The sequence below is a fragment of the Meriones unguiculatus genome, chromosome 4, assembly GCF_030254825.1.
Source record: "Meriones unguiculatus strain TT.TT164.6M chromosome 4, Bangor_MerUng_6.1, whole genome shotgun sequence".
NCBI lineage: Eukaryota > Metazoa > Chordata > Mammalia > Rodentia > Muridae > Meriones > Meriones unguiculatus.
The window spans coordinates 69,344,551-69,359,978 of NC_083352.1; the positions used below are offsets into that span (position 1 = coordinate 69,344,551).

The 15,428-nt window shown below is 33.3% G+C and overlaps 1 protein-coding gene across 6 annotated transcripts in view; it reads right to left on the reverse strand.

Annotated features, from left to right (window-relative positions):
* The window catches only part of Ppp3cb (protein phosphatase 3 catalytic subunit beta), a 45,964-nt gene that overhangs the window by 10,879 nt on the left and 19,657 nt on the right, over positions 1–15,428 (reverse strand). For 3 of the 6 annotated variants that reach the window (XM_060382065.1, XM_060382064.1, XM_060382067.1), the window contains exons 5-11: positions 12,243–12,388; positions 11,842–11,981; positions 11,681–11,758; positions 11,483–11,577; positions 8,563–8,688; positions 5,237–5,314; positions 483–509 (exon numbers count right to left, since the gene is read on the reverse strand). In XM_060382065.1, coding sequence (XP_060238048.1) covers positions 483–509; positions 5,237–5,314; positions 8,563–8,688; positions 11,483–11,577; positions 11,681–11,758; positions 11,842–11,981; positions 12,243–12,388 — 690 coding nt within the window. The remainder of the gene's footprint in view (positions 1–482; positions 510–5,236; positions 5,315–8,562; positions 8,689–11,482; positions 11,578–11,680; positions 11,759–11,841; positions 11,982–12,242; positions 12,389–15,428) is intronic. The other 3 variants (XM_021642942.2, XM_021642941.2, XM_060382066.1) reach the window with 2 other exon arrangements.

Sequence of the window (15,428 nt, forward strand, 5' to 3'; positions counted from 1 at the left end):
TTTTCAACCTTAATTTATATATATGTAAAACCAAATGATATAAAAACTATACTGAATTTAAATAAAAAATTTAGGAAACATAAACACACTGTACAAATCAGAATTTAAATCAGTCTACAAACACATCATGCATCATATTAAAGTAAATGTCCAATTTAAAAGTACTTTGGGGAATAAGACAGACAATCAAACACCCCTAATCATGCAGGGAAAAGTACAAAACATTACAAATAAGCAAAGAATGAAAATTTGAAACAAGAGGAATGAAAAGAGGGAAAACTATTTCCATGCACAGAAAGACAGATGTCTTGGAATATGACTTCTAAAACATCAAATACTAACTCAGGTAAGAGTCAGGCTAAATTTGTACAAGGCCCCAAAAGACCCTCAAAACATTAGTCAATGAATGTGCCAACTTACATGGACATGAGGTAACTTAGGAAGTCATATTTCAAAACAATGTTACTCTGTCTGGTCTGTACCTTTTTTATTGCCATATATGAGTCGTTCTTCAGATGGAGAGTCCAGAAAAAAGGAAGTGAATGATGGAGAAAAGGTGGTTGAGACAAATAAAAAGATAGAGATTTAACTTGGCAGTGGTACTGAAGAATGAATGTAGAAAGAGAGAAAAAAATGAAGATCCTTACATTTGAAAATTTGAAAAATGTAGTACTGTAGAATTTGGTGAATAAAAGACAGATGCTGCAGGGTAGAGCTTTAATGCAAAGATTTCTTAAAAGATATGTGTTCAGAAAGAAATTATGAATAGAATGATTATAATTTTTAATGAAAGTAGACATAATTAGGAACAAAAAACACATATGAAAACACGTAAGACCAATAAAAGACTGTGCTAACAATCACACATTTATAGTCATAATCCTAAGGAAATATGCCACCCATAAAAGTATGTAAAGTGAAAAGCAATGACACAAATAAAATACACAAATGAAAACTCATGTGGTTCTTCAAGGGCACCAACATATGCAAAGTCTGTTTCATATACGGAAAATGTAGGTAACTTTCCTCAGTGGAAAGTATCACCCACTCCCAATAAAGAAAAAGCTGAGACTCTCACACTCTACAACAAGATGACATGATTTCTTAAATCTGAATTGTAGAATGTTCGCATATATTCAAAATTAACAATGTGCTGTTTGTTCTCAATCCAATCTGGGAGACTGAGAGATATCTTTTTGCAAAAATAGCAACAGATTGCCTCAAAGCAAGTAAATAGCTTTAAAAGTAGGCAGTAGAGGTAGTTTGAGTTTTTCAGATCTTGCATTCTAATGCTAAGATACATGATTGCATAATAGGAAATACGGAGTTTAATTTAATAATACTGTAACATAGAGTCTGCATTTCTTTTACCAAACAGAAGACAAAAGATAAATATCTGAAAGAACTGTATGCATTCTAAAATTATAGAAAACAGTGTTCAAAAATTCTTCCATGATTAACACCTCTAAAAAGGACGATATAATTTTTATATGCAATATTTATGAAAATTTAACTTGAAAAAAAAAAACCATACAAGAGAAAACCAAGGAGCCATCAATAAGACTCTTAATCTACTTTAACAAATCTCAAAAGTGAAAATATAAAAACTACTGTTTCCTGCTACTGAAAAATCTCTAATCTTGTTTTCTCCCTTTCTCCGAAGAAAAACTGAACCTTCATTTTACCTCCATAGCAAACCCCATTCTATCAAGTTTTCTTTCTAAATTCAGTTTCTTCCCAGATCCATAGGATGGCTTCACTATGGTGCAGAAAAAGAGAAAGAGAGAAACCATGCCATCATGACAAAAGGAAAGGAGACAGGAGGGACAGAGAAGGGTTGAGTAAAAGAAAGGGATCAAACAAGGAAGCATGGGGGTGGTGGGCTTCCAGCAGTTCTATTCTGAAGCTTATGCTGAATTTTAGTGTCTACCCTAACACCCTCCCTCTTCCTCCATGTTTTCAGTGCTTTCTCTCCCAAATTACTCCCATTCCCTAAGAAAATTCCTTGACTCATTTTTTTTATCGATTTTAGAATTTCTGATATTAATAGATGGTTAATGAAAGGGTAAAAAAAAGAAAGAATAAATGCACCTGTGATGCTGAAAATGAAGGGAGATCTATTTCTAAAATGCAAAACAAAACTCAAGTGTATTTTTCCACAGAAATACTGTCATAAATGGTGCAAAAAATTATTAAAAGTTACTTGAGAATAAAATGTCATCTTTTCTGTTCTCTCAATTTATAAATGAGAAGATCCTAAGAAGTTGGGTGCTTTCCCAAGACTAAATAGCTATGAATGAAAGTGAAAGGTTCTACTAAACCATTATCTTTTTCATCAAGTGATACTGCCCCTTTAACGATGAAATTTAATTTATCATTCATCCCTGGAATGTAAGAATAATACAACAAACAAACTGAAATAAATAATTTATATCATATTGATGAGAAAAACACAACCGGTTGGGCATAGTGGCACACGCCCTTAATCCCAGAGCTCTGGTAGGCAGAGGTAGGCAGATATCTGGTGAGTTCCAGGCCAGCCTGGTCTACAAAGTGAGTCCAGGACAGCCAAGGTTACACAGAGAAACCCTGTCTCGTAAAAACAAACAAAAAAACCACAGGTAACTACAACGTCTTTAAAAGAAATATATATTCTAATACTTCTATGTTTTAGGCAGGTGATAAAGTATGGGTTCTTTTCCTAGCTTGTTTTGAACAATTAATAAAACCTCATTTATTCCATGTTAAATTTTTAAAACCGATATTTATCTTCATATAAACTACAAGTAACTAAACCAAGTACTGTTAGCCTCAACTATAAAACATTTTTCCTCTTTATTACAAGAAAAGAACGTACTACCACACCTACTTAATACGCTATTGGCAATACTGATAAAACATTGAAAGAATAAAATGGCAAGTCAGAAATACTACCAGCCTAATGCAAATGACTATTTTTCAGAAGTTATGTATATATTAAAAAGTTTAAATTACCACATGAAAAAAAATTCTACTTATCTTACTGGATATAAAACAAACTTATAAAAATAACAAATTCTGAATACAGAAAAAGATGTTAAAAATAACAACTGAGTTGTAGTGAAAATGAAAAGAAAATACTGGCTTCAATTTAACTTTGTAAGAGTTTTAAAAAAATCTAATTCTAACTAGATAATTATAAAGTCAGTGGAGTAAATTTCAGTAAATGGATTAATTATATAGAGTAAGAGATCTTTACTTTGAAAGCTTAATATTTTTAAAGATACTAGATTCAAATATAGCTAAAATAAACCAACTGAAATACCCACTGAATATTTCTCAGAATGTGACAAACTGTCAGAAAACTTTAACTGAAAAATATACATGGCATGTGCCAAGAGTTATTTCAGTCACCATGTCTATATTATCTCAGTATGGGTGACATGAATAGTTCTTATCATCCTCAAATTAATAAGGGAAATATAAGTCCAAATAGTTAAATAGTCTAACACCTCAGAGCCATTTATAAAAAAGAATCTGAACGTAGATCCTTTCTTAGAACACAGAGTGAAATTGGTAGAATCACAAATTTTAAGGAAAATAAAAAGCTATATATGATGAAATCTTGTAAAATAGAAACTCATGAGAAAAGTGTTTATTATCCAAATCAAAAAAATTGACATAAATTTGCTTTTAAGTTATTAATAAAGGCACAGTAAATAAAAGCATTAGCTCTGCCTGCCACCAGTACATGGCAATAGCTACTTCTGTTTTGTTTCGTGGTTTTGTTTTGAAGACAGTTTCTCTATTAGGCCCTGGTTGTCCTGGAACTCAGTAGACCAGGCTAGCCTCAAGCTCATGAGACCTGTGTACCTCTGCCCCAAGTGCTGGGATCAAAAATGTGTGCCACCACCACCTGCACACCCTGCAGCACCTGTATTTTCAACAAATGGGTTTAGAATCAAACTTGAGTCAGACCATGGTTACAACACATACCTGACACCCCAGCACTGAGGAGACAGGTAGGTATGCCATAGTTTCAGTCCATCCTGGGTTACAGATTGAGACCTGCCTCAAAATAATAGGGAGGAGGGCTGGAGCTATACCTAAGTTGGGAGAGGACTTGCCTAACTTGCATAAAGCCTTAGGTTCAATTCCCACGGCATGGCTACATATCAATAATTCAGCCCAGCAAGGAAAAAAAAAACAAGGCTGAAGCAAGACGATCAGTATTTCAATCTCAGGCTGGGCTACTTAGCAAGACTCTGTCTCAAGAACACAATAGAAAGATCTGATATAATGGCACATGCCTATAATCCCAGTGACTAGGAAATAGAGGTTTGGAGTTCGGGGTCATCAGCTACAGGATGAGTTTTGAGGCCATACTAAAGTATGTAAGACCCAGTCTGGGGGAAAAAAAAAAGGGTGGTGGTGATGGGGAGTGTATGTGGGAAAGAGAAAAAAAGGCACTCTATCTCCCTATTAAATCTTACTAATACATAGATTATAATTGGTACAATAAAGAATCTGAATGCTGACTACCATGCAAGCGTAGTACACTACAGAAATTATACACAAAAAATAAGGACTGTAAGTTTTCGGCATTTAAGTTATTTTATCTTTTTATTTTACTCTGTTAAAATTTAAGAATCTTTAATTTTTTTTAAGTAAAAATTTCAAAACATAAAACCAAACAGTTTTTTTAATGGTATTTCTTTATAAATGTACATTAGGTTCACGAGTTTGTTGGCTTATACAAGAGCTAACAACCACATATAACCTTTTTTCTATGAAAAAGAAAAACAAACTTGAAAAATCTTTAGCAAATTGGCAAGTGATCTTTTGGAGCATAACCATACTAGGATGAGAACAACCTAAATTTATAAAAAAAGTGAATACAAAACTAGGGACTTCAAAGATGTTTTTGATGTACTAGGAACACAGTACTAAATGCCCTCTTCAAAGAGTAACCTCCATATTTATTCATCAAGAACCACATCCTTTCAACAACTCTCCATTTTCTTGTTTCTGTTTTCTTCCAAACTTCCCCTTTCCTAAACTCTCACACCACTACAGAAAAAAAAAAGCACATAAAAGTTATTCTCAAAACTTAAAATATGTGTGTGTATGTGAGTGAATTCTCACTTATCAAATACCATAGCCACAGAAAAACAATGGCTTTTTTTTTTACATAGCATAGGTATGTAGGTAAAGAGCTATCATTTAACAATAGAAATAATAAGATGAGCATTCATACCATCAAACTGGTCTTCACCTTCTGTCATCAGTTCATCATCAGAGCAGATACTCAGAACATTTACCAACATTTCTGTCACTATTCAAAAAAAAAAATAAAGTGATGTTAGATGCCTACATATAACTGCCCACATACATACAAAGCAATAATTTAATAGGACACCTTGTGATGGCAGGAATGACAGAATTTTAAAAACTAAAAAAACTTTAAAATGAAAGCAATTTAACACATAAGAACTCTGAGAAACTGGAATTCAGAGACATCAAAGATCTGCTAGGGGGCTGGAGAGATGGCTCAGAGGTTAAGAGCACCAGCTGCTCTTCCAGAGGTCCTGAGTTCAATTCCCAGCAACCACATGGTGGCTCACAACCGTCTATAATGAGATCTGGTGCCCTCTTCTGGCGTGCAGGTGTACATGCAGGCAGAACACTGTATAAATAAATAAATAAATAAATAAATAAATAAAATAAATAAATCTATCTTAAAAAAATGAGTTTCAATAAATAACAGCTGAGAGAAATTATTAACTATATTATAAATTATAAACCATCTTAAGAAGTGACAAAAACTATAAAATGGTCTCATAGGTAAATGAGGTCCAAAAATAAATGTTCACAGTTAAGGTCAATTTTTTTACGTGGATGTCAAAATAATTTAGCAGACACAGACTTAGGAAAAAAAGGTAAATCTTTATAGATTAGGTAATTCTTAAAAGAGTTCAAGGAAATTTCATCAAAATCATAAACTTCTGATTGGCAAGTGCCCCTGTTGTACTCATAACACTGAAGCATGTTGGGGACAACCTATGTGCTGCAGCCACGGCACTTGTGTGGAGATTAGAGGGAACTTTGGGGACCTGGTTCTCTTCCTCCCACTGTGGGTTTGGGGAATAAAGCTCCGTGGTTAGGCTTTCATGGCAAGTACTTCTACCTGGCTGGAGACATCTTGCTGACAGAGTGCTAGGCTAAAAGATTTACTTTCTTATAATTTAGAGAAGATCCACAGAAAAAAACAAAAATGTTCGTAAATTTTTAATATTTCTACACCTTATAAGAGACTGTTGTTTTTTGTTGGAGACAGGGTACGCTTAGAAGCCAAAGAAGCTGGTTCCGCCCTGGAGCTCCAGCTGCCAAGTGGTTGTGAGCCACTTGACAGAGGTACTGGGAACTGAACTGAGGTCCTATGGAAAAACAGTTCATGCTCTTAATTTTTATGAATCATCTCTCCAGTCCCAAAGGACAGTCTTGTTATGTAACCCAAGCTGTTCTCAAACTAGTAATCCTCCTGCCTTAACCCCCTTCTTCCCACTGCTAGGCTTATAAGAATGTTCTGTCACCCATGCACAGATGTAGCCCATTACAGCTCAGGCTCCAAGTGGGTTCCCTAGCAAGGGGAACAGGGACTGTCTCTGACATGAACTCAGTGGCTGGCTCTTTGATCACCTCCCCCTGAGGAGGGATAGCGAGCAGCCTTACCAGGCCACAGAGGAAGACAATGCAGCCAGTCCTGATGAGACCTGATAGGCTAAGGTCAGATGGAAGGGGAGGAGGACCTCCCTTTATCAGTAGACTTGGGAAGGATATGGGAGCAAAAGAGGGAGGGCGGGATTGGGAGGGGACGAGAGGGGGCTATAGCTGGGACACAAAGTGAATAAATTAAAATAAATTAATTTTTAAAAAAGGCATATGCAAAGGACCTACAAAAAAAAAAAGAAGTACTGAGACTGGCAAGACGGCTCAGTGGGTAAGGATGCTTGCTACCAAGCCTGGTGACCAAAGTTCTATGCCAGAGAACAAGATGGAAGAAGAAAAATGACTCTCACAAGTTATCCTTTGGCCTTCACATGTGTGCCATCACAGAAGTATGCTGACATACACATGCACACACTGTAAGTAAATGTAATTTTAAAAAATTAATAAAAAATAACTAAAGATCATCTGAGAGCAATCAAAAGTAGGAATATCAACGGAAGTCCACTGCTCTTCATTTGTAGTAAACAAGTCAGTTTAAATTTTCTGATCTCTCAACAAGAAGTAGACAATTACTAAATTTACTTATGAGCTGTGATCTCTTTGTTTAAACATAGCAAAAACATTAGAGACTATAAAATAGTACAGGGACTTGTAAGATAACTAAATAGGAATCTATGATATAACCATTTTTCTCTTTCATTTATCCTCCTGATCCCCATACTCCACCCCACAATCTAATATTAAAGTAGCTGAGCTGCAGTCTAGCCTAGAGACAACACAGTGAGATAAATTCTTAAATTCCCTTTAGCTTGAACTATTTCTCATACCCCAAAGATAGAAGGTTCTAAGTATAACGCATCCCTTCTACCTAAGCCCCTAACTAGTTCTCTTCTCAAATGCTAAGATGGGTAATTCTATCTCCATATAAACTTAACATCAGACCTACTGAGTAAATGAAGAGTAAAGGCAATATGCTCAAATTCTAACATATACAATGTAATTATTAATTCTGAATTTTAGAACCAAAAATTGCCCTGACAGAGGTGACATATTTTATGACATGGAAGAGGTATGAAAAAATAGAGGGGATATAGAACAAAATTTTTTTATAATTATATCTGTATTCTCACATTGTCAATTTGCCACAAATGAAATCTGATACACTGTCTTTTTAAAAAGAAAGAAAGAAGAATGAACACTAACGTGGAAAAAAAAAAGGCAACAAAATCCAAAGAATTCTATACAATTAGGAAAAAAAAATTCTTAAATAGCATTTATTCTCTCTTTAAAAGCCTAATGGTTACTTCTCAAAGGTAAAGGTTCTAATGGTTATTTCTCAACATTTGTCAGAAAGCATTACTAAAAATATGTGTGTATTTTTTGATATAGGAGAATATTAGGTTAGATAGAACCTGGATTTCTCTACTCCTTTTAGAATACAGATGCAGTACAAAACAACTAATGCTGCCAAAATGATGGCAACAAAATTCTCCCATAAACTGCTGTGAAATCTTCACAAAGGGTGTTAGAATATAGAAGCGTCCGTTCCAAAGCAAAGCTAACCCTCTATAAAAGATTTAGGCTTAAAACAAAATGAAAGAAAACCCAACAGCTGAAGACAACATCAAGCTATTTATAAATCCTCTACCAGTCCTCCAGACATCCTCACATGGGGGCTGTAAACATTGAACCAAAATATCTTTGAGGCTGTCATATCCACACCCACAGACACAAGTAGAGCTGTAAGCACAGTGAAACCAGGTTTCAGTTTCCTCTAGCAAGTACGTGCCTGTGATAGTAAACTGGAGCAAGTGTAAAAGAAATAATTATTTTGTAAAACACAACAAAACATACCTTTTTCTCCAACAAATGGTAAAGACCATGTGAAGACATCCATAAAATTGGGCAGCCAGTAAGGATGTGGAGAACAATTAAACTGTCGAATATTCATTACATTATTTTCATATTTTAGTACAGCAGCTGCAAAGTAAGTTAAACATTAATATAAGCAAACTACTTTGAGCCTGAAGAGCATCAAATACATAAAATACAGCATCTTTTTAAGAGGGAGGGAGATACCGGAACTAATAGAATTTGGGCTTGGCAGTAGGAGATAGGAAAGAATTCTTTTTCAATAACACACATTATTTTTCTTTTGTAGACAGGAATTCAATGTATAGTACTGGTTGGCCTATAACTTACTAGGTAGACCAGGTCAGGCTCAAACTCACAGACATCTGCTTGCCTCTGCCTACTGCATGCTGAGATTAAAGGCGTGCATGTGCCACCATGCCCAGTTTAAAATATAAAATGTTTATTCATTATTAATAACATTTTCCGATTCTTTCCAGAATGCTTACTTTCCTTTATAATCCAACAACAAACATGCACTTTTACTAAATGCAATATTGTGAAAATCAACTTTTAAGGAAAATTACAGAATGGCAATAAGCAATTTTCAAGTTCTTGTTTTTTTTTTTTTTTTTTCCCAATCTCACATAATTGAGGAATTAAAGAAGATCCTTTTAACTCCAGGCAACCTAATAAGAACAGCTAAATTCAATAAAGCAATCAAATAAAAAACCCACCAATTTAGAGATTTGAGTATATAAATGTGTTCCTTTTACTTAGTATATGAAAACAGATGAAACTATTTCAAAGAAATATTTTACATCATTTAGGAAAAAAAATATCTAAAAATAACCAGAAGAGTATAGCTAAATAATCTAAAGATACATATTCATCTCAATTTTAGATCTTTCTAATGTCCCAATACAACTATATGACCATTATCTCCTTAGGTTAAATGGAACCAAAATGTCCTCCCTGTCTATTTCAGAAGTTTAGGATCAGAGAATGTGTTCCATATAAAACAAAGAAAGTGTAAACTATTTTATAAATATACTGTGATTTTTTTTTCAACTTAGAAATATGGATTTACTCTGGCTTATTATTTTTGAGATTTCAGATCATGACTGATTTGCCTAGTGCTTTGGATCTCAGAAGGAACACTAGTACATCATGGTGGGAAGTACGGCTACAGAGGCCTATTCATCTTATGATCAGATGAATTATCCTATTCTCTCTTTTATTTTGATGAAAAGCACTGAAATGGAAATGCCAAATCCAACATTTGAAATTCCAGTTAGCATAGAACCAAAGCAACCCTGCTCTGTTTTACCATTTACTACTAACTCATGGGTATGCTTCTGCCCCCTCATACAACTCACATGTTAAAAACATCTTAAGGGTAGCCTCAAAAATTATAGGCTGATACCAACCTTTCAGAATTTTTATTTAAAGGAAAAAAGAGGAAAATAAGAAATCTAGAAAACTGCCTTATGGGTGGGAATGAAAGATCACAAATAAGCCCACTATCAATCATTAATACCACACTCAAATCATTAATATCATTTATACACAAATCAAAACTACTGAGACATTTGGTTCTGACAGAGAAGATTCAGTGGTTTGAGTTTCAGTTTTAAAAATTAAAACCTGATTTCCTTAGACTCCGACATCAAAATGAAAAGGATAAGCAGTAAGGCAGCAATCAACTGTACAATGACTACTCGCCACTTTTTACATAAAGAGAAAACACAGCTAAAGAGTTAGGATACTGGCAGACAGATGTAACAATCAATTCTGTTCTTGATAAACTTACAAATGCTACTTTTCAAAAATGAAGCCATATTTATTACGTAGCTATAATATCCTTATAGCATATTCTATATCAAAATTATCTAGTATGCTGCTTAAACCCAGATAAAGATTTTAATCTTCTGTCATCTACCATCATCAAAAACTCTTTTCCTCTTTTAGTAATGACCTCATTATCTTTCTAAATGTACTTTTAAACGCCTTTTTCTTTCTTTGTTTTTTTTTCTCTCTTGGCACATCTAATCTAGTCTGACCCTAAAGCTATGATAATCAACTGAATTCTAGACATGTCGAGACAGAATAGAAGCTGGCCTCTTAATTTCTTCCTCTCATGATGTGAACTATGTAAAAGCTCATCTCATCTTCCATGTCCCTGAAACATATTTAACTAGATTACGACCCTGAAGCATTCTCAATCAGTAAGTTATGTTCAGAATAAAATGAAATCCAATCTTTACAGTCAGATCAAATTAGGAGCAAATAAGAGGAAATGGATGCCTAGAATAGGAGGTAAAGAAGAAGGGTATTAAAAAAAGGTTAAAAGCCAATAAAAGAAGTGTTCTCTCTAAAAGTAGACCAAAGGGGATTTAAAAAATAAAAATAAAAAATCTCAAGTCTTGGGGAAGTAATTCAAGACTACTGAAAGAAAAAAAAAATATATATATATATATATATATATGAAAACCTGTACTTGTGAATGTAGAACATGATAAAGTAAGTAAGTTAACACTGGAAATAAACAAAATGGTGATAGAAGCAACTTTACACAGACATGAAAACATTCTCTCAGATATAAGGAAAGATTTAAGAGAGGGAGCTTAAGAAAAATCCTACATAGTTATACTTAACTCAAAATCATCTGTAGTCATGCTTAACTTAGAGCACTTTTTAAAATGGCTTTATAAGCAACAAGTTGTAATGCAGGCTGCGCACAACTTGACTGCACATTTTGGATTTTATTTCTTTTTCTCTCCCCTCCCTTATATCTTGGCTTTTTTTTTTTGTTTGTTTAATGAGATTTAGACCATTTCAAATAATCCTCCTTATTATTTTTAAGTAAATTAAAAGGCTAAGTTGTCTATACAGTTTTTTTTTTTAATCAACAACATCTTACCTTTATTATTGTAGACATCTAAGTAATTAGGTGCCGAAAAAATTGTTATTAATGAAGGAAACCCTGTAGTTTGACTTTTTCTGTACATTCTATAGCTGCAAAACAAATAGCTTAATATGCATCGTAAAGCATCAATCATGATTACTAAGTTTGATTTGTAATCAAGTGTAATTTTGGTCAGGGAAACAGAATTCTTACCCTGCATCTTGAGCTTCATGAGCTCTAATTATCGATAACAAATTATTGTTTTGCAAAAATTCACACACTGCTGGATAGCTGTAGGAGAAAAAGAATAAATTAAGTAAAAATTCATATAAAGCATCAACTGTTAAAATGTGATTAATCTTGTTTGTCCTTACTTATAAAAATAAGAACATCCTCGAACTGTATTATGACTAAAATGTTCTTGTGATTTTTCATTTCCAAAGTCTTCAGAAGGATCAGACCATAGCAAGTCACACATTGGTCCAAAAGCAGGTGGCTCTTTAAATCTATCTAACTGTGAAATAAAAGACATAAAGAAATAATTCATCAGCTGAAGACAGAATGCATGTAAGAAAGTGATACCAATTTTGAATACAGTCTATACTACATTGTTCTAAATGATCAGGAGGTATTTCCTTGAAGTCAGTCTATTAATGAGTATATTAATTTTTATCATTATCTATTCTTACCAATGAAAATAAATTTGATGCTTTTAAAAACTTCTAATGAAAAATACCATAAATTGGAAACAAGTTCAGAAGTCAGTTATACTCACTCTCCTAATATCATCCAGTGTGTGTATTTCTGGTGAAAGTCCACCATGAACACAAAGAAATTGTTGATTTAGAAGTGCAGCAAGGGGCAAGCTGTCAAAAGCTTCCATACAAGCTTCATAGACTCTTTCTGAATATTTAATTTTACCTAGAAAAAAAAAGTATTTGAAAATTCTTATTTTAAATTTGTTTTCATACTAATTTAGGTGTGAATATATGTGTGCTCACACGAGCATATAGCATATATGTGAAGATCAAAGAACAACTTACAAGATTCAATTTTCTCCTTCAACAACATTGTTTGGACTATCAAACTCAGATTATAAGGCAAGGTGGCAAGTGTCTTTATCTGCTAAAGCATCTTATAGGCCAAGTTACAATATTGGATTGTTATTTCTCATTCTCTTCATAATATTTTATAGCTTTTTAAAGTGAGTTTTGAACAGCCAGTTTCAATTATTAAAGGGAAATATTCTAAGCTGACTTCTAAAGACAAAGCAAGGAAACTATAACACAGAAAACACCCACGTGGTAGTCATAAGTAGAGACTGGGTGAAAAAAGGAAAAAACAACAAAAAATAAAACAAAACAAAAAACCCACAGCAAAAGTGAATTTATGGACACAAGGAAACTTCCGTATCATGAATATGGTGATGGCCACTACTATACAATTGTTAAAATTCACAGAAATACAACATTACAAAGAATGAAGTTTACTGTACATAGAACTTTTAAAAAGCCTCTCCATTGTAAGATTCAACAGAAATATGCAAGATGAATATTTGCTCTCTCTCTCTCTAAATTTATTTTGAATATGTAGTAGACAGTCATAAAATATCAAAAATAAGTAAATGAAATCTCTAAAAACCAGTTCATCTTTGAACTTCAATAGGCCTAATAAAGAAAAATTAAAACTGTACTTTGAGATTAAATTCTTAACACTAACTTAATTCTAATCCTAAATAATCCTAAAACTATTATTACACCCAAACCACTATATTGTCACAATAAAATTCAAAATTCACCCACTGAAAAAACTATAGTAACAGGTTCCTCTTATTTAAAATGAAGGCTTAAAATGAGCAGCTAAGCAGGAAGCCAATACAGAAAAACTTGAAAGACAAAACTCTATCAAATCAAACTGTCATTTACTTTTTAAAAAATATGTACATTCCTCAATTCAATACTTTTATTAAATTCCTAACTGTTTTAAGTGACCTCTGGAAATTTTATAGTCATCTAATAAAAAAAGGCTAAGTTCTTTTTAATTTTTTTAAGTATTTTAATATTTATTTCTGACTTCAAGATAGAGATCTCTATCCTACCCACAGGGTGTCTTGGTTGAACACTATGGAGGTCCTACAGTCTCTTTCTTTCTGGATCTAAATGTGGAGAAATATGCATGTGCATGGAGGTAGGAAGGATGATTACACCATAATCTTTGGTTAACAAACATTAAAAAAAAAAAAAAAATTCTGGGGCTAGCGACATGCTCAGCAATTAAGAGCACTTCTTGCTCTTCCAAAAGACTATACTTGAGTTTCAGCACCCACATCAGGTGGCTCAAAACAGCCTGAAACTATTCCAGTTTGTGAAGCCTCTGGTCTTCACAGGTACTAACACTCACCACCTCCCACACAGACACATACCCATAAAACATAGCTATAAATAAATCTAAAAAAAAAAAAAAAATTAAAAAAAAAAGAAAGATTCCTATACATCTAGCAACCAGGGTATCTTAACTGATAAGACAGTTGACAGACCAATTGTTTAGTAATGTGGTTTAATAAAAATTTTAATTTGATACCTTAGATCAAACATGTATTTTCCATATATCATCTTATGTGTGATTGCCTCCATTTTTGAAGTTAGATAGCTGGATCTGCAATAATCTATATATTTTTCTTCTTCTTTGCTTTTATGTCCCCTATTCATTCTTTCTCCTTTTTTATAGACAGTGTATCAGTATGTAGCTCTGGAACTCACTATATAGACTGAGGCTGAGATCTACCTACCTCTATCTCCTAAGGACTAGGATTAAAGCCCAGTCAGTTCTAAAATTACAATCAGTTCTCTGTATTATGAGTTCTTCATCTGTGGACTAAGTCAACCTCTGATCAAAATTATTCAGAAAAAAAATGTCTTCATAATAAACAGTCAGATTTATTTGTCCCCTTGTCAGCATTTTTTAAACAATACAGCATTTATACCATATTAGGTATTAAAAATATTCTAGAAAGAATTTAAGGTATACGAAGGATATACACAAGCAAATACTACAAATTTTTATTACACTTACGCATCTACAGATTTTTGTACTTGCAAGAGGTTCCTCTAACACCATGGAATTATATTCCTATTTTTAAAATTTAATTCAAAGACTTAATATGATTGCAGATATTAATTAAATAAGCCCAAGTTTAAAGTGTGAAAAAAGCCTATATTCCTCTATATCAAATAGTTGCTTATAGATTATTATTGCTTTATTTGAAAAAAAAAAGGGATAAACATTGTAAGTTAAGGATTTCAATTCAGGTCTGGAGAGACAACTCAGCGGTTAAGTGCACTTGTTCTTCCAAAGGACCTAAGTTCAGTTTTTCCCAAATCAAGTGACTCACTTCCACCTGAAACTCCAGCTCCAAAGGATCCGAGGTCTCTGGCCTCTACTTGTACCTATAAACATGGACACATACATTCCCACACAGAAACACACATATAATTCAAAATAAAAATAAATTTAAAAGAAAAAATAATCTGAATTAATTAACAGTATGTTTGAAATGGTCTATATTTTCCAGGATGCCTCAAAATTGAGACATAAAAATCTGCAATGGAGGACTGGAGAGAGGGCTCAGAGATTAAAGCACTGGCTGTTCTTGCAGATGACCAGAATTCAGTTCCCAGTACCCACATGGCAGCTCAAAACTATACGTAATTTAGGTTCCATGGGATCTTCTGACCACCAGGCACATAATGTGGTGCAAAACACTCATACACATAAAGTAAAAATAAATAAATCTTAAAAAAAAAAAAACTGTCATGGAATAACAATACTATTACTCACTTTGGTCTTTGTTTTCCCTACTAGGAAAAATAATGTTGAGATTAAAACTATATATAGCTTTGTAAATACATAAAATTATGACACTACTTTTTAAAAAACCCAAACTGTTCCTAGGTACACTATA